The sequence below is a fragment of the Rhipicephalus microplus genome, chromosome X (genome assembly GCF_043290135.1).
Source record: "Rhipicephalus microplus isolate Deutch F79 chromosome X, USDA_Rmic, whole genome shotgun sequence".
NCBI lineage: Eukaryota > Metazoa > Arthropoda > Arachnida > Ixodida > Ixodidae > Rhipicephalus > Rhipicephalus microplus.
This window is the reverse complement of record NC_134710.1, coordinates 318,860,592-318,881,621: the sequence shown is the minus strand read 5'-3', so window position 1 is coordinate 318,881,621 and position 21,030 is coordinate 318,860,592. Positions and strand designations below refer to the sequence as shown.

The window sequence follows — 21,030 nt, the reverse complement described above, 5'->3', positions numbered from 1 at the left end:
GATGTCGTCGTTGCATGGAAAAGAACCACAAGACACTTGCAGACGCTGGTGTGCCAAAGAAAAAAGGCACATAGATGTCCTGACGCCCCACATTGTCCAGACATACAATGCTAACATGGGAGGAGTCGATATGGCCGACCACATGCTAAGCTTCTACCGTATGAAAGCCCGTGTAAAGAAGTGGACGATACGCTGTATTTTTCACCTGTTTGACATCGCACTCTGCAACGCTTGGATCTTGTACATGCAAGACATGTCCAGCTTGCGCAAACAGAAAAAAGATATTTTAAAGTTCCTTGACTTTCGGATGTCAGTCGCTGACGTGCTTGTGGCCCAGATGAGCCAGTTGAGCAGTGACGATGACGACGCACTCTGGTCTCCTCCAGAAAAACGAGCTCCCCTGCCTCCAAGTGAGGTGAGAACAAAAATCGTGGGCCACATGCCAAGGCTTGCCGACATCCCCAATGCTGCTCGTTGTAGATGGGAGGGCTGCTCAATGAAAACTAAATTTTTTTGTACCAAATGCAAACTTTTTTTTGCATCACAAAAGAAAGGCACTGCTTTGAGAAAGCACACTCGAAATGATGTTGGGATTGTATGAAGAGTACTACCATTTTCATGAATATTTTTTGGGGTGCAATGTACGTGGAATTGTTGCGATTATGAAAATCATGCAAAAAGTGTTTCTTCCACAAGTTCTTTTGGAATCACAAGTTGTTTTGAAATCAAGCTCCATTCTTGTGCGTCGTTTGTATGATGTTGTCCATAAATATTTTACAAAGTTTTTAATTTGTGTGCATTCTTTTATACCGAATGAAACAATTTCTTTTTCATGCTTGCTCCAATATCATCAAGCGACAACAGACACCTTCAGACCCGATGTCCAATACATTGGACAATTGGCCACGCCCAAGCAATGTACGATGCCAGAAAACTGGATGACACTTTTTACCATCGTACCAAGAAAAGTCATTTTTGGGAGTTTCACCAAAAATCATTATCCTTAACTCACGCTGGGTCTCAGGAGGATATGGTAGTCAAAGGCAACCAGCAGGAACTCTACCCGGAATGCAACGACAAACTGGTTCCAGAACTGGAAGGGAGCCTGAAGATGTCGCCATCGTTCTGTGGCAGCGTGCAGGGTAACTGGTAGGGCCTGCCGGAGCATGTCTGACTCTGAGAAGCCGCTAACGGTCGAGTATACGAAAAGGTCGTCAATAAAATCGATGAGCGATTCCCTCATATCTTGGCCGGAATAGGTGGGCACGGTCAACGGTGTCATCAGGGCCATGGTCGCAGACTGCCTCAATATCCGTGGCCCAGGGGCAGAGTTCTTTCCACTGGGCGCCAAATGTAGGTGTTTCGAGGCTCCTAAGCCCAGAACCCCGCAGGGAAGATGCAAAGCCGACCATGAACCTTGTTTATTCCTCTAAGCATCGGCTGCAACTGCCCGCTGCCAGTGGCTACCGCGTGCCCCGAGCGCATTGGCAATCCTCGTCCTCCTCTTCTACCTCCGATCGGCGTGCTCGCAGTCTCCGCTCTGATCACGTGTATGTCATTTAGGAAAGAAAAAAACCTAATGGCTTTTTTTTCATCACCACATTTTTCGCTCATCCCGAAAAAGATTTCATAAAATTTGCCCCGCATGATAAATGCACCCCCAACTTTGCTCGGATTTTTCGAGAAAAAAAATTGCACTAATTATGCGAGTAGATACGGTATTTATACACTAATAATGCGAGTAGATACGGTAAAGTGTTGCACGGCCCCTGTGTTGTGGCGATGAAGGCCCGCCTGTCACCTCTTCATAGACATTAGAAAGCATTAGCTGATGTGCTGTCCCTTTCCCTCTCCTATTTCACCCCCACTGTCACAATAGCGAGCAGGAAAGGAAGAGAAAGCAACCATCAGCCAATTCTCGATGGCAGAAATGTGCACTGTCCGGCTGACAAAAGATTTGGTGTGCCCAGAAAGATGTCCACGCGTGAGAGTGATTTCTCTAGTTCTGAACAGAACATAGTAAAGGCACTTTTTCCTTCCTGTTCGCCAGCGTCTTCAGTATTGAATTGGACTGTGCATGCATGTGTGCTTACATGAGGTACGTAGGCATCTGTGGCCAGCGCACACTCAGCAACTTAGGTGAACAGATGTCTCGTGCATAGTTGTTATACGTTGAGCCACACTCACCAGAGGGCTAAGTGTATGGAAATTCATCCCAACTCTTGTGAACAAGCTCACTGGTCGTTGAGAGAGCATGCAGCATAGCTGCGAGGGACACTTTTCCTATAGCAGTGTGACAAGGTCAGCTACTAATGCTAGCGGGGCCTTTTTTGTTGGGCGAGACAGCCATTCGCTTCATCACAGACGCAGAACTGGGCATTACAGAGTGCAAGGATGCTGCCAAAGGGCAAATAAAGTGTTGTGTTTTTGAGAAAAACCTATTGTGTGTTTTGGCTGCACTGCACACATTGTCTTTGCAGACCGAGCATGTGAGTGATTGATATGTGGGGTTTAACGTCCCAAAACCACCATATGATTATGAGAGATGCCGTAGTGGAGGGCTTCGGAAATTTCGACCACCTGGGGTTCTTTAACGTGAGACCGAGCATGTGTGCTAGATAAAGGGGGTGAAGGCCGGCGCGGCCCTGTGACTCGCAAAACCTGGCAGTGGTCTATGCTCCTTTTAGTTACGAGATTACCACAATGCCAACTATGATGCTGGCTACCTCTGTTATTTTTGCCGACAAATTCATGTTTTTCGAAGCCTTAATGTTACGTCTGTCATTTAATGTTATGTCGACCAAGATGCAGAGGTCTACCTCCTATTAACTTAATTGATCAGTGCTACAGCAAAGCAGCAATAAACTTAAATTAAGTTCAACGCTCCATGAACATACTAATTTTCTCTGAGTGCGTGAACTTTGACCATGCCCAGCTATGCACGCAACAAAAAATGTGTACACAGTTTAGCGCACTTCATTATTCCATGCCTGTTTTTGCTTTTTAGGTGCCATTAATTTGGGAATCAGAAGAATTTTACAGGTGAAACCAACCCCTTCGTGTTTAGTGGTATTATGACAGTTAACACCCCCCCCCCCAGTTTTTCCCATAGAAATACATCTCATGAGCAAGCTTTGCAAGCACGATCTCAAGATGAACATACATGAACATACACGCACATACAAAAAAAAAAGCCGCATGCAATGCATGTGTGGCTAAAGCAGGCTGAGAAGCGAGGAGTGCAGACGAGTCAGAACCTCTGGCGTCTACGGAGGAACTTGAGCCGTTATTGTACCCAATGTTATGCACAAACCTTGAATGCCATGGGTTATGCTAAGAAACAGTTTTACTTTCTTCTTGCTTCAAATGCAACATGCATACTAAGACATATGAAGTCACATGAGGTAGATCAACTCACATAATCATGGGCAAAATTTCTGATGCATGAAGAATGTCGAATTCATGAGATACAGTATATTCTTATTCACAGATTTAGTTTTAAAAGAAACCATACAAACAAAGAACTACCTGAAGTTATTAAATATATGCTTTGTCTGAAAGAAGATACATAGATAGCAATAATAAAGACAGTGACAATAATTACACACTAGTAGTCATATAATTATTGGGGCTTCACGTCCCAAAACTAGAATATGAGTATGAAGGTGGCTAGAGTAGAGGGCTCTGAAAATTTTGACAATCTGGTGTTCTTTAACATGCATCTAAATTTAAGTACGTGGGCCTCCAGAATTTCACCTCCATTAAATTTCAGCTGCCGCAGCCCCAATTCGACCCCACAACGTTTGGGTCAGCAATCGAGCAACCTAACTACTCGACCACCATAACGCGTCAAAAAATTATTAGATAAAGTCAATGTGGAAGCCAAATGGACATAATAACTTGCAGTGATTGATCATCCACTAATTAACCAATGCATAATATCATGAACAAAAACACAAGTGAGCAAACTTCACTCTATGACTGCGCGCCCTACAATGAAAATACTGAAGAGAAGAGCACAGGGGGAGCGCAATGTGTGACATGAATGCTTGTCTCAAAGTAAATGTACTACTCTGCCCTCTTTTGTGAAGGTTCAACGATGCAGCACCTCCAAAACTCTGCAGGATGCATGCAATCAATCACTTGGAGCATGGGAAGATGTGGCATACTATTGAACTTGCCAGCTTTCTTGACTTTAACTAGAGACAGCGTGATCTCCAACATGTGCATACACCACATGTGCTGAGCCACACAAGCATGTCATGTGACTGACAGTTACCTTGCCCTAAGCCTCACACCTGTTCATACCCACAAAACCACGTGATCACAAGATTAGTGAGTGGACCACGCATCTACAGTTAATGTTAGCAGTCCAAGTTTATCGACAATGTGCTGACTACCGCCAACAAATGCTCGTACGTTTAGCTTTCCCTTGAAGAAGTACGGTAGAGCAAACCCCCCAAAAAGTAGAATTTGCAATTTTGATAACGAAAAATCTACTGAACTGCGAAGACCAAACCTGTGGAAGCCTCACGTCGAGCGGCCGCTCCAAGTGATGTTAGTGCTATGCCAAAGTGCCTTGTGCGCCCTCTGGCGTAAACAGTATGCGCACAAAAACTTTATTTTTCTCACATTGCGCTTTCTTTTATAAACTTTTGAAATTTGATGTACCTTTTCTAAAAACGTACTGAATCAATTTTTATAAAACTTTGCATGCATGTACGACAAGTTGAAAGCAATCTGTACTGAAAAAATTTCTGATTTCGTAAACGTGAAGCTGTAAAAAAAATTATGCAGCAATACATGCACCCTCAGTGGTTTTGTGAGTGCAGTTATTTTTTAATTTTTTTACAGTGACTCCCTTCAGGATGTCCTGTTTTTTTTTTTTAGTTCAAATATAACTCATGTCTGTCTACAATAACAGAGCAAAATATCATCACATTCCTTCAGTGGATACAGAGAAAAGGTACACTGAATAAGTGAACTCACTTTAAAAATTTGGAGTGTGCCATAGGAAGAATAGGTAACGTAGGCATAAAAATGGGTATCGTGATAGATACCCAGTGGCACTCTTTGGGAGCGTGTGAAATACTATGTCAATACTTGCAGCTGCTTTACTGCTTCTAAAATATGTTAAAACTTCGCGCGATTGAATCCCTCTGCGGCGGCTGCATTTCCGATGGAGGCAGAAATGTTGTAGGCCCGTGTGCTCAGATTTGAGTGCACGTTAAAGAACCCCAAGAGGTCGAAATTTCCGGAGCCCTCCACTACAGCGTCTCTCATAATCATGTGGTGGTTTTGGGACGTTAAACACCACAAATCAATCAATATTATGTTAAAGCTGACATATACCATTTACCTTACCATGCCACCTTATGGGATGAAAGCTTATGTTTTAGCAATGCCACTGCAGAATGAATGAGCAGATATGTTGCAAGTGCACTAAATGAGGACCATTTTTGAGCCTGTACTATTTCTGGTTGTGCAAGCAGCCCTTGAGCGTGGCATGCAACTTGGTGAGCCATGTAGCAACTCTGTGGTGCTTTCAGTTTTGCGTGTGACGATTCCCCTCAAAGAAATAACAGAGTAAATAGCTAATAATGTGCTCTGTTATCAGCTACTAGAAGCTTGTATACATTTCCAACAGTGCTACACCACAAGTAATGCACACCCAATTTCGAACATGCAGATGCAATAGCGCTAGCGGTAACAGTGGTGACAACTGTAAATATGATGTACAAAATACATATTCGAAAAAGATGTGATGGTAGCTAAGAAAAAACAATGCGCAATGGCATTCTCACTTATCAAATATGGGGAGTATGGCAGAAAAGTTGCCCAGTTTGGTTGTTTGTGTAAAATCCAGCAGTCAGAAGACACACATACACAACTGCAGTTTGGCAATGCATTGAATGCTCGAGCAGAACGTTTGAATTTTTCATTGGTGCTCTATGAAATGCATGAAAATCGGTGCTCATATGAAATTACAATACATGAACAAGGTTCTACAGTTTGGTTTTGTTGATCAAGCCCATATTAATTCAGAAAATCAGATCATTCAGATTCCTAATTGAAAAATTTGTGTTGTTTAAGAATAAGGTTTCAGCTGCTGAGGCAAACTAGTTTCATTTTTATTCAGCGTGTGTGAAAACTTGTGGATCTTACTGATGATCCTGCCGATAACGAGTGTGGTTTCGTCCACCAAGGCTGCAACAAATAGTAGTAATTGCCTTATGATTCAGAGCATGTATCTATCTTCTCAGCTGCGTGGTTGGCATAGTGTTGCTAATGGGGGTAATTAATTGCTAATGGGTGCCAACCGCGAGCAGGTTGCACGCGTTTTGTCGTTCACGGAACCCAGTTTGAGAACCCATGTGCCAAAGCATTCAGAAGACTCGTTGCACTGAGGGCATGACTCAACATTTACACAGGAAGGTACTCGCTCACGGCAAAACACACGCACATAGGTGACTGCACGAAGCAGCGTCGACATGAAAACCACAGCACCCGGAGGAACACACTACGCACGACAAAGAACCTGAGAGTCAACCCTGCTACGCATTCCACTCGATTTGGGTGGCTAACGCCCAGTACAGTTCTCGCCAAGTACAGTGGTGCCAGAGCGCACAGTCCAGCTAGCAAAAGCAGCACGCTCGATCCACGGCAGTACATTTTTTGCGGGGTCAAGCATATTCAGGGCAGTCCAGAGGAGATTGGCACCATGGGAGCCTTCGTCACCAGAAAGGTGCAAAGTAAAAAACACGCTTGGACGCATTTCATTTTGTTGGTATTCCTGGCACTGCTCGGAAAATCATGTAGTAGTAAACTCAGCCTTTTTATCACACTCAAGCTTAGGTAGGCATGAAAATTATTGTTTTTGAGGCTGTTTCGAAGCAATTCAGTGCAATTTTCGAGATTTTTATTCTTTTGGGGCAGCTTGGCACAAGAAAACAGAATCTTATCTAAAATGCGCAATGTGCGCAGCTGTCTCGCCCCTGTTTGTTTCGACTTCGTGCTATGCATAGTGTGATATGCTGGCATGAAACTCACCTGCTATATTGCAGTGACGGAACAATTTGTAGCCAGCCATTTTTCCAGCAAGTAAATTACCATCACATGCGCGTGATGGTTTCAGTGGTTTTGGAAAGTGATATAGAGGTGGTTTCGAGCACATTACAGACTAATTTATGCATGAGGGTCTCACAATGTGGTTGCATTATGAAGAAAGTCACAACGTGATACAAATTACAGCTATTACACTGCCCTTAAACAGTATAAGAACAGGATTTGCATATTCATGCAGAAAGTGAAACTGTATTGAAGCAATACTCATTGTTTTCTTGACACTTCCAGTTATTTCAGACATTTTTTTTTCTGGCCCCGCAAAATGCGGATAAATAAGCTTCCAGTGAACTGTATTAATTGCATTTGTACGGAAAAATATATTCCACAGCAACTGTTCTACTGTACTTGCCCTGCAATAAATAAACTGATATTTAATAATATTTCTTCCTCAAGGTGCAACAACATTACTAAAAGATTAATTAATATTGCTGTCTTATAAGTTCTGTAGTACTTCATAGCCACAAGAACAAGCACTCACATGGGATTTCCAGCATAACTGAGTTGCGGTGGTCGGATGCCGAAGTGTACAATCTCAGGAAACACGGTGCCTTCTTCATTACACAGCTCCCGGTCCAGCTGGTCCACACGAAGAGCACATGGCTTCATGCCTGGATTCACAACAATCATGCCCTTCACCTGCAGAGAACATGCACACGCATTGCCATCTAGTTATTCTCCAAATATGATTGTTCTCCCCCTCCCTCTTGTTGCGTTGTTCTACACCGCTTATAGAGCCCCTTTATAAGAGACACCAGTGCCTACAGTAAAATACGAGTTGATAAGAAAATGCATATGTGGTACCCTGCTTATAAGAGACATCTCATATAAAAACAAGAACTGCTGCCCGCAGCATTTCTCTTACAAAGACGTTCAACTTGAATATTTGTATCCGGGCACAAATCATTTCATTGATTGGCTTGCATGGTGTCTTCTACCACAAAGAATGTTCCTTTCATTCAGCCATAAAATACTGATCATTCATGCGCTGACAAGTACTGATCTAAAAAAAACATGGACGAAAAAAGGTTGATTTGAAAATGTGGGAACCTATCTTTGCCCTCCACTCCTTCAGATGCTTTTTATCAAGTATAAAACTTGGACGAAAAAAAGTTGATTTGAAAATATGGGAACCTATCTTTGCCTTCCACTCCTTCAGACACTTTTTGTCAAGTTTGAAACTTGGACGAAAAAAGGTTGATTTTAAAATGTGGGAACCTATCTTTGCCCTCCACTCCTTCACATGCTTATTGTCAAGTATGAAACTTGTGTTTGCCTGCTACTGCCACACTATACATTTGGCTGGATGTTTCAGTGCATTACGCATACCTGCCAAGTTCAAGGATTTTGAGTCCGGGAGATTTCCGCAGCGGGGGGGGAAGCTGAATTATTTGCTTCTATTTAAAAAAAAACAAGGAGAAACAAACAAACAAAAACATTGCGACAAACAAGAGGGGGTGGGGGGGTCTCAATCGCAAGCGCTAACATCAGCGTTGCAGTCGGCTTGGAGTGGTTGAACAAACGAAGGTAGGGTTTCCCACTGAGGTGAGAGTCTCAAAAGATCAACACAACTAGCAGAATTTATTTCCTTCAAAACAGCTCGTGTATGTACTATAGTGAGCAATATGAGCTCAAACACGCGAGCGGTGGCAAATGGCTTCAAAACCGAGATAACGCGATACGTGGGTGGCGCTGCCGAAACAGTAGGGGGAGAGGAGGGCACTATTCCACTGACGGTTGGCACTTCCGCATGATTGTTGCTGTAAAACGGCAGCTGATCGCATGCCATCGGCCGCGAGCAATAATAACCCTAAAAAAAATTCACCCAAAACAAAAGTGAAAGATGCGCATCAAAATGTTCGCCCAACACCACCAAGATGCAATAAAAGCATGGCCTGTGCATCACGGCAGGCTATATGTCACAGCCCATATCTTTGTAGCTGCATACCATGATGGGTTATGGCTGTACGCGTTGATGCCAGGTAATGTCACCGCCAGCAGCCAAAGACATGCTATAAGCTGCATTTAGCAGCTACAATATCGAGGCAGGAGTGTCAACAGCAAGGGAAGTGCGCCGCTCTTTCCACTTTGTTTCTGAAAGCGGCCGCTACGAATCAGTCGATGTAGGATTCGAGGCCATTCGCCACGCGTTCGCGTGTTCGAGCTCATATTGCTGACGATAGAACGTCTTACTAGGACACGTGTGAACAGATGGGACGGCACAGCTGGCTGCGACAAAAGCGCAGGTCGAAGCTTTGCTCCCTGCTAGATTCTTTTGACAGGAATGCCAAAACGCATCTGGCCCCTTTGTTATTGACAGTCTAGGCTGGTTTTTTGCCGTCGCCACCACCTCAGTCATTCACCGTATAAGTGTACTTATCTATATATATATTAACACTCTAGAAAGGCAAAAAAGGCGCCCGCGCTCAGTGCCCAGCTCGTCGCCATGCGCCGGCGCGCACATATCTCTGATGCGTACTTTGCCCCGCACAAAGGGGGGGGGGGGGGGGGTTGATGCTTGTGCCCCCGCACTTATCTTTTAGTGCGGAGAATTTTGTGCCTTAGGCTTTCACTGGAACGATTGCGGTAGTTGCCGGGGCCACAAAGGTATCTGCGGTCTATGCACAGGCCCTGTTTGCGAAAAGAGTGCTCTTTTCATACACATCAAGGTATGACTGGTTGTACTCATCCGTGCCTGTGATTATGTATCGAGCATCACTTTTTTTTGTTTGAACAGCGCGTTACGTGTCGAGCGATAAATGTTGTTAGTTCGCTTTCATCTTGTGAGTATTGTTTTCGTGCGTCATTTGTGGGTGAGCAGCGCGCTGCACGTTTCGATCTGCTTGCCGTTCTCAGTGTGACATTCCAAGTTGTTGCTGTCGCATTCATTGCTTCGCCCTTGCAACGAAACTTTGACTTTTTTTTAACGTATTTACTGCATTTAGTCTACCGCTGCGTGCCCTCTGAGCTCATAGATCTATCGTGCCGCCACGACCGCGATGTTGTGCGCGGCGGTTGCGGCAAATGGTAGTTCCTTTTTCAATCCCCCTGCTCTTGACTGCGCACACGCCTTCAAAACAAAGTCGCTTTATGCCGTTTACGATCGCATCTGCCGCGGTTTTGTCCGCAGGGTTTGCGGAAAGCAGCGTTGCTTTGACTGGTTGAGTGTTGGACGCACGCACACTTTCGGGACTCTGTAAGTTACGTCGTCGCCATACATGATCGCCTCAAAAGGGACCACTGTTTCGTTGACAGCGGTTGTGGCAACGACAATCACGCACACTATAGAAGGCAGTGCATGCGCCGGTCGCACGCGTACTTCCGAAGCTTCGAGTACGCTGCCCTCGGCCTTTGTTCGACAATTTCCGTACTAAAGTTCATATTACCCGCCGCGATTAAAAAATGTGTTCAGAACATTCGAATTCAGGCCCCATAGACAAAATGGAATTTCGCTGAGGAACTTCAAGAATTCGTATCTGCCACGGTTTCTCATCCCTGAGATTCTACTGTACGTTTCGATGAACGCCTCTTAAACTCATTCATAATAAAATGGGGTAGGTTCGAAAAGCCTGAAGCAGATTGAGCTGCTTTTTTTGTCAAGGCGGCCAGATCACGCACAAAAGTTTCAATTTCCGGGAGATTTTCATGACAATCGTACTAACGGAAGAAACGGTCCAAATCCAGGAGTCTCCCGGCCAATCCAGGAGACTTGGCAGGTATGATTACGCATCAGTTTGGACCCCTTTGAGGCTCTCTCATCCAGAGCACTACTCAGATCTGAACACGACTTCTGCAGCCTTTGCTCTGCTGTGACATCATCTGTGGCTGCAAGCGCAGTGGTCGCATGGGTTCAGCATTTGTGCACCTTGCTTATTGCAACTGCATACAAAATGACACACTTCCTCTTCTGGCCTCTGATTGTTTTGGCAGAGGGCAGCACAACTGGCTCTGTTAAATAGTATGAGCAGTCGTATTTGTTGAGTGCTTCATTAGATTCATCTTGCATGTATATTTTGAATGCTAGCAAAAAATATATACTTCACACCTGCCAGCCTAAGAGCCTTAAAAAATTGGGTGACTTGAGAAAAGAGAAAGCAAAGGGGGAGGGCAGATGCAAAGAAAGAAAGCTTTGGCATGTTTTTTATTGTTGCTCATGGCCACAGCAATGTTATATAGACCTGTGGTTCTCAATGTGGGTTCTGTGAGGTTACAGGGTTCCACGAGAAGTCAGAACAAATACAACCTCCTCTCCTCTTACCCTCATTAGCACTTAGTTAATGACTTCAATGAGAAAACTTGAAAGAAATTTGGCATTTAACGAAGCCATTGCACGTCACAGTCCCACAGTGCCTGTTGATTTGATTGATATGTGGGGTTTAACGTCCCAAAACCACCATATGATTATGAGAGACGCCGTAGTGGAGGGCTCCAGAAATTTCGACCACCTGGGGTTCTTTAATGTGCACCCAAATCATCTGAGCACACGTGCCTACAACATTTCTGCCTCCATCGGAAATGCAGCCGCCGCAGCCGGGATTCGAACCCGCGACCTGCGGGTCAGCAGCCGAGTACCTTAGCCACTAGACCACCGTGGCGGGGCCCACAGTGCCTGTCTGCCAGTAGTGAGAGAAACTCGTTGTCAAGCACACGCCATGAAATTTATGCAACTGGCAGACCCGCAATGGCAGAGTTCACAGGAAATGATCCGGGGTCAATTCAGTAATTGTGCAAACTGAGATATGGAAGATACCGGCTGTTTAAACAACAGGCTCGTAGGGCGCTTCATGGCTCATGGTGCACCAGCGTTCACATAGCTTAGTTTTTATATACACACTTATTAACTACACTGTACTACGCCACTTCTATATAAAAAATAAATAGTTGTAACGAGAGCCTTCGAGCCAGCTGTGAGCTGCACGAACATTAAGCCTTAGCCCTACGACCGGTGTATCGATGGCTGCTTCACAGTGGGACAGGCACGCTTTCTATTTCGCTATGCAAATCACAAAAAAGGCTTTTGTATGTCTGGCACTTTGTTTGCTTGAACACATTGCTTATGGCATGCAATTGCTTATGGTACGTGGTGCCTGAAGTGCGCAATGTGTGGTTCGTAAGTGACCTGCAGAGCAAGCCGAGGAGGGGTGGGTTACTATATGCAGTCAAGCACCACAAACATCAACCACCGCGGCAAGTCAGTGATACTTCAGAAGAGTTCTTAGGCGTTATTGAATTTCAAGTATCAGTTCAGTTTTCTTTTAATGCAAGATGCCGAAATGCAGGTAATTCTTATAATTCTTCAACAAGTTAAAAAAACATTTGTTTGTTTTTTTTCTCCCATTGTCTTGGACAGCGATGGAAGCAACATTTTGTCTATGTGTCTTCGGAGCAGAAAAAATGCTACAGCTTAGGGTTGCTATTGGTGTTTTCGGAGCAGATGCATGTTCCTAATGACTCCTGAAGTCTAAAACAACACTTAAGCATCTAATAAATATTTATATTTATTATTAAACATGCCATATGCTAGTATGCAGCTAGTATACACGCAGTATAGTTGGCGTGAGTCATAGGCGGGGGGGGGTCTCAAGAGATTTCAAACTTTCCTGGTGTTAAGGCTGGGGAGGACACCCTTGCAAGTGTCCCCCTTGAGATTTAGCTTTAGCACGCAATATAATTGAGTTAACAGTTCAGCATAGCACAATAATCTTTTTAAACAGACTATCTTTTACTACAGACCAGTGTTAAATGTCCCTCAGCTGTGTGAACTATGGAAATAGAAAAAAAAGGTGAAAAAAAAGAGAGATTGAATAGAAGAATGCAATTGCTCGAGCTCGAACCACATGCTCGTTTTTTTCAACTTTATTTAAAAGCATGATTTCATTCCTTCATAAATAAAAATACCGCCCATATTAAAAATATGAATTGGACACTATGGCCTGGTATGTATCACCCCTTGAGAATTTTCTGGTTTTACACCTCTGAGTATATAGCATATTAGGATGATAATGTGTACAGCTTGCTTTTGGTTTCGCTTAGGCTCACGGGATGGTCCCATGGTTCAACCTCATTTTTTTTAGTTTGCCAACGTCCTTTCGGAGCAGGTTTGAAGAAGTTACTAGCAAATATTGCACGTTGGAACAGCATGGAGCAGCATTTCTCTTTTGGAGCAGTTTGGAGCAATTGGAGCAGCACTTTCATCACTGTTTGAATAAACAGGCACAACAAATATGTACAAAAAAAAAAAAGAAAACATTTTTCACTAAAATCCCCCTTTGAAGGAAGGGTTGGGACATACCTTAAAACATTCATGATGGCAATTTGTACTCCGCTGAAAGCACAGCCCTCCACCAAAAGAAACCTTAATGGTAGACGGTACCTGGTCAGCATATGCCTGCCACTTGCTTTGAGACGTCTTGAAGAGGTGGGGCAGCTCCGCAGCTGACACCAGCGGTACATTCTTGTTCAGAAGGTAGCTCAGCACAACATTCAGTGACAACAACTCCTTCCCATTGTCTGGATGGTAGCAACGGAAAGAAATAATACCAGTATTAGAGACTTATAATTCGTTTTCTCTTTACGTGATTTTTCTCAACTACCACTGATTGATATGTGGGGTTTAACGCCCTAAAACCACCATATGATTAGGAGAGATGCCGTAGTGGAGGGCTCCGAAAATTTCGACCACCTGAGGTTCTTTAACGCACACCCAAATCTGGGCACACGGGCCTACAACATTTCCGCCTCCATCGTAAATGCAGCCAAGGCAGCCGGGATTCGATCCCACGACCTGCGGGTCAGCAGCCGAGTACCTTAGCCACTAGACCACCGCAGTGCGGCTTCTCAACTACCATTACCGGTGATGGTCATGGCCAAGAGTGTTATGCGGCACACTTGTTATGCAGCATGAAGAACTGTGTTTCATAGCAGCTGTCCTTAGTTTAGTAGCATATTGCCAGGACGTAACTACAAATTTAAACATTGAACAACATGCACAAATGCTGACTTGGCACCACAGCTGCAACAACATGAATAACAACAGGAATGAGCCAGAATGCTCCTATAAAAGCAGTAAGGCACAAAAACTACTCCACAATAAAGACATGAAACAAACTGACAAGCAAAACTGACATGCTGATGAGACTTGGGCAATGTGGCTTTCAGTCAGCAGCGTAGACACTGCATCGGCTCAAAACACTACTGATATTTCCCACTGAGTGCCTTTCATGACACAACAAAAATAGCTGAAATTTGTATTTGTAAACAAGTTGGACGAAGCAAAGTGACTGCTGTTTCTATCATGTGCAGAAAGTGTTACGCTGAAAAAGCATAACGTTGCACCACACAGTGCCACACAGAACGATCATGAGAGGCGATTAAAGAAAAACATGCCTCATTGTTTTTTCCCAATGCATTACATACGGTATGGCTCGCAGCCTCTCCTTAAAATCTTCTAGCAGATCCAACACACACACACACTATCGCCTTCCCAATTGCTAGCTTGCCCTCGCTTTTCGGTGGAGACATGTACACTGTACCATAAGAAAAGCCAAGATGCAAATGCCCTCCAGCTCTCTTTTCATCTTTATCCGCATCTACCTCATGTTTTGCTCATGGCAAACGCTGCTTTATCACTCACAACCAAAAATGCCAACACCAGAATTTTTGCGAAATGAGCTCTTTAAAGGGCCACTCACCAGGTTTGACAATTTTGAGTTGACAAGCGCAATGCGTAGACGAGGCATTCATGATCACGTCTGCCAAAATTTGCAACGCTACGCGCGGCGAAAATGGGTCAAATTTTAAGATGAACGCTGCTTTCCCTCCCCTCTGCCCGTGCGCACTTAGAGAATGAGGGCATGACGTGCGAGTATGAATGGCCCTACGTACATGGCAATGCGGTGACGTTAGCCCTCTACGTAGACGACTTCGCTCTGACGTTTCAAACAGTGCCACGTGATATGGCGAAAATTATTTAACACGGCATAGTTTATGTAATTTGTTGCTTGAAAAGATCAATAAAACTCCAGATAAATAATGAGGCGCAATAAGAGAATGTGAGCGCCTTTTTTCCATTTTTCTCCCGTGAAGTGCAACGAGATGAGGGGCTAATGTGCCGGCATTTCGCATGCGTTTGTGTCCCCGCGGTGAGCGCATGGAGCAGACGACCACCGTGGAACGCTCCTACGCGTTTGCCCACTCGTGCTCATCCATTCTACCGCGGTTAGGCGAGCGTTTCCAAACCATCCCGCAGAAAGAGGCAGAAGACCACAAAATAACACTGGTCAACAAAGCAACGCCGCTCGCGTGCTCAGGGGTTGGACTCAGGGGTTGGATGTGCACGTCACCACTTGGTCGGGTGCCGGAGAGGGTGGGGAAGAGATTCGGCTTACCAAGGCTACGCGAAGGAGGGACAAAGGTTTCGAGCTCGCCTCCTCTCATCCTTGTTTTGCGTCGCTTCATAAAACCTGTTTTCTCCGCACGTGATGAACCGATTCAAATATTTTTGTGGCAAAATGTTCCTCATCGGACACCTAACAACTTCCACTGTCTAACGAAAATTTGGTATGGGGCCTGGTGAGTGGCCCTTTAACGCTATCATGCTAAAGTACGACCAGGACAAAAGCTGTATGAACAAAAAAAAGGTGCAACAGCTTTGTGCCATTCATCATGTATTGCACATCATAAAATTTATTACCAACTTTTAATAAGCAAACTGTTTTTTTTTTCTAAATTGAAGGCAATATGCAGATGCAACAGAAAACTAAATTACACAGACCATAAAATTATTTTTATTACATCCTATATTTGTCCCAAATACAGGAGACTCATCAAATTGAACTATCATAAAATCGAACCTTGAGGGTTGTGGGAATTGAGGCTGGCCCGCTGCCTTTGCGCGGGCTTTCCCGCCTTTTCTGCCATTCTCATGTCCCGACATGTCTGCCCTCCTTTGCCGTCAGCCGCGCTGGGAAGGGCGGAGTGACGTTTAACTCCCTCACCCGGTAGCGGATGTTGATTGTGGCGCCGCGCGCGGGGACCCCCGAGAGGTTTTTCGCGCGCTGCGTCGGGAGCGGTGAGTACAGTCCGGGACTTCAAATGGTGAGCCACGCATTCTTTTCCGTCCGTCGAGTCCCGTCGCTCGGGGCTCGTCGGAGTTCGCTGACGGCGCCTCGCGCCCGATGCGAACGCTCACCTTTTGTTGCCCCGCTGCGTACGCACGGCCGAAGGGCGGTACGGTGTCCTAGTGCGTGGCCTCGCTACGCCGACCCGTCTCCCTTCAAAGCCAACGCGAGCGCCTTTGCCCTCGCTCGAGCAACCGGGCCTTTGCTCCGGTGTCTCCGTGGATCGGCTTTACCGCGGAGACGTGCTCGTGGCACCCCTGTGTAGTACTTTGTGCCCGTGGCGTGGATAAGCCTACTTGCTTTCCCGCCGCGCCTTTTTGCAACGGGCTGTACTGCGTTGGTGTTGCCACAATAAAGTGTTGCGACTTGAGCAGTATCGTGTTTCCCGCCACGGCGACGGTTAACGCGTGCCCTGCGGCTCGCTAAGACCGGACCCACGCTGGTGGCCGTACTCCTTCGGGATACGTGTACACCACACTGGCGCCCAACGCGGTATCAAAAGCTCTAGCTTTTGTCTGCGCTTAGCGAGTCAGTTCGCCTGCGCGATTCGGGCTCGTCGCAACATGTCTGCTTCGTGGCATGCCGCGTTGCAGCAAGAGGCCACCGCCTCTATCGACGGGCGCCCTTCGGCGCTCGCCTGTGTCGTCACCCCTTTTTGTGGTGAATACACTCCTACGTGGTAGCTGACGCGCTATCTCGTGCCCCCTGTTGTCTGCCGAGAACCTGGATTTCGGTGCGACGGCCGCTCGCGGTGCCTTAGCACATGCAAGCGTCGGGGGCGAAACAGCAGCTTCGCCGCCATTCGGCGAGAAGGGTGAGTCCCCATGCGGACAAACCTTGGCTGCTAACCAGGTAAGCAGCGCACCGCGAAGTGGCCGAGCGGGGGAGCTTTCCGAAGGCCACGAGGCCGAGAGTGAACCCGTAATGCCGACTCACGCGGCGGTTGCTGCGGTCCTGAGTGGGCGCGATACCAGACTCCCCCATTTGGGAGAATGGGAATTGCTTTCGGCAGCGAAGAGCTACTCAAGGCTCAGCAGAGTGATCCGTTTCGAGTCTCGGAGGGACGGAGCGCCGTATACGCTGCTTGCTTTGCGGCGGGCGCCGTTAAACCGTCTTGACGAGGCGCGGAGCGCCGTTACGCTGCTTGTTCTGCGGCGGGCGCGATTAGGGGGCTGAAACAGCGTGTGTCGCTGAGTCACCGGCGGATTCATTTTGCTGGACCATGACGGGCTCCTGCTGAAATATATAGCCACTGACGACGAGTCCATAGACCCGTTTAAGGTGGTTATGTCCAAAAGTCTGAGAGCCGCACTGTTGCGATCCTCTCACGACGAATCGATGGCCGGTCACCTGAGTGGCTCGAAAGTTTTTGCAAACTGAGCGATGTTGTGACCTGGCCCGGCACGAAGCGTGGTTTTTATCGCTATTCCGTGCCTGCCACGTCTGACAAACGGTTGAGCCAAGGGTTGGAAAGCCACCCGGTCTTATAAACCGATTGTCAGTGAGCGTCCGTGGCGCGTACTAGCTGAAAGATCCCCTTTGGGAAAACTCAGCCGTGCCCACATCGCAGACCTGAAGCCCTTTGTCATGGTCTGACGAGCTTGCGCCAGTGCCCTGCGGCACTTCGCGCAAGCAACGGGCACACCCGGAGCGGCGGACCGCATTCGGACCCCGCACCGGTATAATCTGAGGAAGCGGTCACCTTTGTGATTTCGCGCCGGACGGCGGACTTCTCCGCAACCGAAGGCCCTCAGTTTACTGTCTAGCCTCAGTATAGGTTAGCTTCTTTACGGCCTTTTCTCGTAAAGGAGTTGACCCCGCCCTGTCTGCTGCCAGTGTTTCTTTTTTTTTTTTTTGAAGTGTTCATGTGTATTTTATGTTTCTTTTGTCTAATATTAAGTGTTATTTGTGTTTTATGTTTTTTCGCCAGATGTTGAGTGTCGTTTTGCTCTGTTTTTACTTTTTTTCCCGTATTCGTTTCGTCTACCGCGAAGGGAGCTGTGTGTGACCTTGTGTGTCGGTGCTTGCCGGGAGGGAGAGAGACGAAGGACGCTTTGCGCCTACGCTCGCGCAGCCGTCGGCGGTGTGTGTGCGTGCGTGTGTAAGTGCGTGACGCTTCAGTGCGAGCCCGCGAAGAGTGCGTCATGGCTGCCCTCCATCGACGCGGACACTGGAGGTGCTGGGGGGTCATTGACCCACTGACGTCAGACCATCTGGCTGTGCTCTGCTCTTGGCCGTCGCAGAAGAAGCCGTGCTGCCTTTTCCACCATGGCTCCTGCGCGAGGCCAGCTGAAAGCAGCTATATGCTGCCGGCCAACGCCAGGGCGCCTCGCAGCCAATTTTGGTTCGGCCTCCCTGACCACCGGAGAGGCCCGGCTTCCCGCAACGTCCAGCTTCGTCATCGAGCCGGAAATGCGGGGCCTCCGAACAACCGAAGTGGCTTTCGTCGGACTCGCGGCTTATCAAGAGCAGCAACAAGCCATCAGTGAGCCCCCTTCCGGTACCTCTGACCTCGCACTCGGGCATCGCACCCAGCGGACACTGTCACGCCTTTCCGCCCCTCCGCGCAGTGGACGCTATCCCCCTTCAGCACCACGAACACTAGTGCCACGTTTCTGTGCTCCCTTCTGCAGTATTTGTATAGTGTCGTGTGTTTATTTTGTTATTTATGTTTTTGTTTCTCCTTTGTAATCATATTTCTTTTAAGCAGCAGTAGCAGGGCTGGACTGAGGTTAGCTACCGCTCATAGCAGTGTCATTTTAACTGCATGGGTGACGTCCGGCTGCCTTTTGCAGACCGGTAAAGGGCAAATTTAGGAGGGGGGGATGTGGGAATTGAGGCTGGCCCGCTGCCTTTGCGCGGGCTTTCCCGCCTTTTCTGCCATTCTCATGTCCCGACATGTCTGCCCTCCTTTGCCGTCAGCCGCGCTGGGAAGGGCGGAGTGACGTTTAACTCCCTCACCCGGTAGCGGATGTTGATTGTGGCGCCGCGCGCGGGGACCCCCGAGAGGTTTTTCGCGCGCTGCGTCGGGAGCGGTGAGTACAGTCCGGGACTTCAAATGGTGAGCCACGCATTCTTTTCCGTCCGTCGAGTCCCGTCGCTCGGGGCTCGTCGGAGTTCGCTGACGGCGCCTCGCGCCCGATGCGAACGCTCACCTTTTGTTGCCCCGCTGCGTACGCACGGCCGAAGGGCGGTACGGTGTCCTAGTGCGTGGCCTCGCTACGCCGACCCGTCTCCCTTCAAAGCCAACGCGAGCGCCTTTGCCCTCGCTCGAGCAACCGGGCCTTTGCTCCGGTGTCTCCGTGGATCGGCTTTACCGCGGAGACGTGCTCGTGGCACCCCTGTGTAGTACTTTGTGCCCGTGGCGTGGATAAGCCTACTTGCTTTCCCGCCGCGCCTTTTTGCAACGGGCTGTACTGCGTTGGTGTTGCCACAATAAAGTGTTGCGACTTGAGCAGTATCGTGTTTCCCGCCACGGCGACGGTTAACGCGTGCCCTGCGGCTCGCTAAGACCGGACCCACGCTGGTGGCCGTACTCCTTCGGGATACGTGTACACCACAGGGTCCAGAAAAAAATGTTCCATTTTACAGGAGTTCCATTTACTGAGAGATGAACTGGGATGTAGAATTCAAATACAAAACCAGCCACATTAGAGGCAGTTGTTTTGAAGCAGCAATTGTGTCTAAAAAAAAATTCTGTTTACCAAGTTGCATATATATAAAATACGGCACAAAAAAAAGCCTATATGAATTGCCAACAAAGGACTTACAAACTTTGCAACACAAGAAATTAAGCTGAGATGCGAGTTGCAAAATGGAAACTTTTTCCAAAATTACAAGTTTTTCGTTTGTATCTGCTGTCACAAGCTTAGTTTCTCTACTTTCTCTACAAAAAAAATATCTGAAAATTGTAATTAAACTCAAAACCGGTTCAAATTGCTTTTAAAGAGCCTAAGCTGGCTACTTAAAACTAACAAGAGCTCATTGTTAAGAGTCCCCTGAAAATCGTCACCTGGCTGATTGTCATTGCATTTCACATGAGGGGTTCACTAAAACCACATGCTCAAAATAACAATGATTGCCAAGGTCTTATGATGAAATAAATCATCTTAATAAACATATTTTCTCTATAGATAACCTTTGAGTTATACCTTTAAAATGTGTTTTTCTTAAGATTCATTTTCGTGCAACTTCTTGAGTTTGGAAATAATGTTTTTGGTACTTCTGGTTGCCCGATTGAGACGAAATTTTGCCCAAATACTGCTTAACAAGTGAAGGGTGCAAGTATCTGCTTTAAAACTTGATATTGCCTGTATAACTATTACAAACCAGAAGTATGCTACTTCTATGGGCTGAGGATTCCAATAATTCTCACATTATAATTGTTTTGCCTGTTTAAATGTTTTATAAGCACTTTCCAGATAGTTATTTGCATTCTACAGTTAAGGTGGAGCAATGTGAGCCAATCATGGCTAAAAATCATAAAGATTTAGTGGCAGAAAAACATTTGTCCGAAAAGAGCTATCCATTACACATTGTAATGGCATAAAATGAAAACTGTGCAACTTACTATAAAATACTTATATATTTGACATCAGCATAAAAGGCTATATATAGTATGACGAAAATTACATTGCCCTAAACTACAGGTTAACGCAACTTTTTTTTTTTTTTTCCACATTGCATCTACCCTTAAGGGGTACAGATGGTATGTAGCATGCACCTTCACCCTTGGCCATCCTCCAGCAGTCATGGGCACGTTACCGGTATAAAGTAAAGTGTTACAGTT

At 46.5% G+C, this 21,030-nt stretch overlaps 1 protein-coding gene across 3 annotated transcripts in view; it reads right to left on the bottom strand.

Annotated features, from left to right (window-relative positions):
- drosha (ribonuclease 3 drosha) overlaps positions 1 to 21,030 on the bottom strand; it is a 277,020-nt gene that overhangs the window by 124,019 nt on the left and 131,971 nt on the right. For all 3 annotated transcript variants that reach the window (XM_037413695.2, XM_075879566.1, XM_075879567.1), the window contains 2 exons: positions 13,496 to 13,632; positions 7,604 to 7,761 (listed from right to left, as the gene is read on the bottom strand). In XM_037413695.2, coding sequence (XP_037269592.2) covers positions 7,604 to 7,761; positions 13,496 to 13,632 — 295 coding nt within the window. The remainder of the gene's footprint in view (positions 1 to 7,603; positions 7,762 to 13,495; positions 13,633 to 21,030) is intronic.